We start from the raw sequence: 2,582 nt of genomic DNA on the forward strand, positions 1-2,582 counted from the left end.
TTTTCCTGAAGGAAACTATGCACAAGGCTGTTGGGAACTCTCCGACAGCCCAGGACCGGTTTGGGACTCATCAGGTAGGCGCAGTCCCCATGCTTCGGTCAACCTTACATTCTACTTGGACCCAAATTGCACCGGATCTGAGAACGAAACTCATTTGTACACCAATTCGGAAAACCCAACTGAAACCCAGCTGGATCTCGTTTAGGATATTCTTCAACTGAAGCTACCGCACAAAGGCGAAGAAATCAAGTTATTTATAACAGGGTGAAAATTTGTTGCAAGGAGTTCATCATGAAAGTCTGACACAGACGGCCAGAAGTTAATAACTGTCGAGTACAAATAAAGGTAGCTTAGTAGTCACCGAACCATGAACGCAAAAAGGACTAGAGTGACAGGACGACTTAGGCTAGAAAACAGGTCTGACAAACAGAGAAAAAGTGGTCAACATAGCGACGAAAAAGCCGGAAGCCATTCCAACGCACAAGCAAACACAAACGTAAGGTGAGAATTCCGATTTAAACATAAACGAATCATTTGTCTACGACACCGAAACATGTGTCTTTAGTGGATGAAGGCAAAGTCAGTGGTTGCAGAAAAAAGTCTCACGAACAGAACGACCAGTATCTTTCCGCCTGTCTAACTGCCAACTGAGAGAGAGAGAGAGACAGAGCATAAACACGAACCACACTGGGACACAATCACACAGATGTGGATGGATACATGTGACAATTGCAAAGAGAACACATGCGTTGCAGTGGCGGGACTAGAGCGAACAAGAACACGCCAACAATTCAAAGAGAAAAGCCAGCTCACCAACACCAACCGCACAGTAATAACAAACGCAAAGGTTGGGGAGAGGACGCTGGTTTGGGGAGATTTGGAAGTGCGGTCACGGGAAGTGTTTCTCTCCACCTATGCGGTGTGTACCGACAGTACTGGTGGTGGCGCATAAGCTACGGTTAATTAACTGCTACATGTGAACCCGTAACACTTATTGGGTGGGCCGTCAAGTGTAGGCAAAAAGAACTGCAAATAAATCAACGAATGGATAAATAAATATATGCACAATTAAGCAAGCAGAGGTGGACGGACAAATAGACAGATATGGTTGTCGGTGTCCGTTTCAAATTGTAATGAGTTCCGCGTAGATGTATCAGTTACGTAACAGACATTGGACAGGATAGTGGAGGTCTTAACTTTACAACAGACAGCTTCCGATATAACAGAAAGATACATTATTCGAGTTACTTAACAGAACCGTTCACTGGGACCATGGAGTACTGGGAGAAGGATGGCTAAACCTATCATTCCAGAAAGCTAAGACGACTTTGCTATTAAAGGAAACATTGGCATCGCCGGTTGTAGTGATGACCATTGGTTTGTTCACTGAGCTGAGTGATCCGGTGGCAAGCGTTTCACTACCAGTGAGTTGTGAGTGGACGTGAATCGAGGTTGAAAATACAAGACATGAGGAGAAAAATTCTAACTAACGCACCGAAATGACCCTTCCACGCACTGCTACAGGTTAGGGACCGCCAAATTTAAGGCCTCGGTCATCAGGCCCACGTAGCAAGAAGAGGAACCCACTATGAAGGTAAGCGAACAAAGGTCACGGCAGGAGAACTGAAGAAGACAAGTCTCAAGACCACCTAGACATCCACCAATCAGAAGACAGGCAACCACAAGCCAATAGGAATGCCCACCCAACGATCGGTCCAGGTCAATCCACGTGAACGGACCCCGTATCAACCTACTCAGGCGCAACAAACACGCACCTCCAACTATAGGGCCCTGACGATGTCATCTCGACTGGCGATGAACCGCTTGCGACCAAACTGCCAGGTCCAGCAAAAAAGACTTTAGATGACCTTAGTGTCCACCGCCGTGTGGATCACAGCATTGTAGGTGGTACGCTCAAACTGACAAATATTTTAGCTTTCCTGTTGCTCTAGCTATGAGATTCTCGAAAATGAGTAAGTTAGGGAACCCAAATGCACATTGATTAAATCCGCCAATGGCCATCTCATCCAGTGCTACTTTGAAACGGTCAGGTCCCATTTATACTTCGAGTGAAATATTGTCTGAAGGACGAAAGAATAATTCAGTCAACGAAAGATAGATAGTACAGGAGTATAAATAGGAAGATCACTCTGTAATTGGAAACTTGCACTTAAACGTTCCTTCAAAGTAAACCATACAATCCAATCACTCCGATCGCTTGGAAGGGGAACGCAGGGACGGAAAGAGTAAAAGAAATCTCTCAACGGCGAATGAATCGCTCACCCTCAAACTCCCTGCTATATGTTTTATAAGTGTCTCAGAAGCGCACACTCCTTGAAGGGAGCGCCCGGGTGACCCGGGATGTTCTAGCAACTATCTAAGAAGTCATTGGACTCGAGTATTGTGCATCGAAAGAGGTTTATTTGCAACCGTAAGCAACCGCCTTGCAATACGACATAGGCAAATGTTTTACCGCAAACAATCGATTGTCAACTAGTCGCATACCGGTGGAAGGGCCATTAACAGCAGGAATTCGGAGTTTACATTTTTGTGTTTGTGTTTTTGTCAAGACAGAGGAAAAA

The 2,582-nt window shown here is 45.4% G+C and overlaps 1 protein-coding gene across 1 annotated transcript in view; it reads right to left on the minus strand.

Annotated features, from left to right (window-relative positions):
• Positions 1 to 274: 274 nt before the first annotated feature.
• Positions 275 to 2,582, minus strand: part of T265_06988 (hypothetical protein) — a gene marked incomplete at both ends in the record, with an annotated part of 34,318 nt that continues 32,010 nt past the window's right edge. Inside the window, one exon of the mRNA XM_009172405.1 lies at positions 275 to 640. Within this exon, the coding sequence (XP_009170669.1) occupies positions 603 to 640 (38 nt within the window). The remainder of the gene's footprint in view (positions 641 to 2,582) is intronic.

This window comes from Opisthorchis viverrini (genome assembly GCF_000715545.1).
Source record: "Opisthorchis viverrini unplaced genomic scaffold opera_v5_153, whole genome shotgun sequence".
In the NCBI taxonomy this organism is placed as follows: domain Eukaryota; kingdom Metazoa; phylum Platyhelminthes; class Trematoda; order Opisthorchiida; family Opisthorchiidae; genus Opisthorchis; species Opisthorchis viverrini.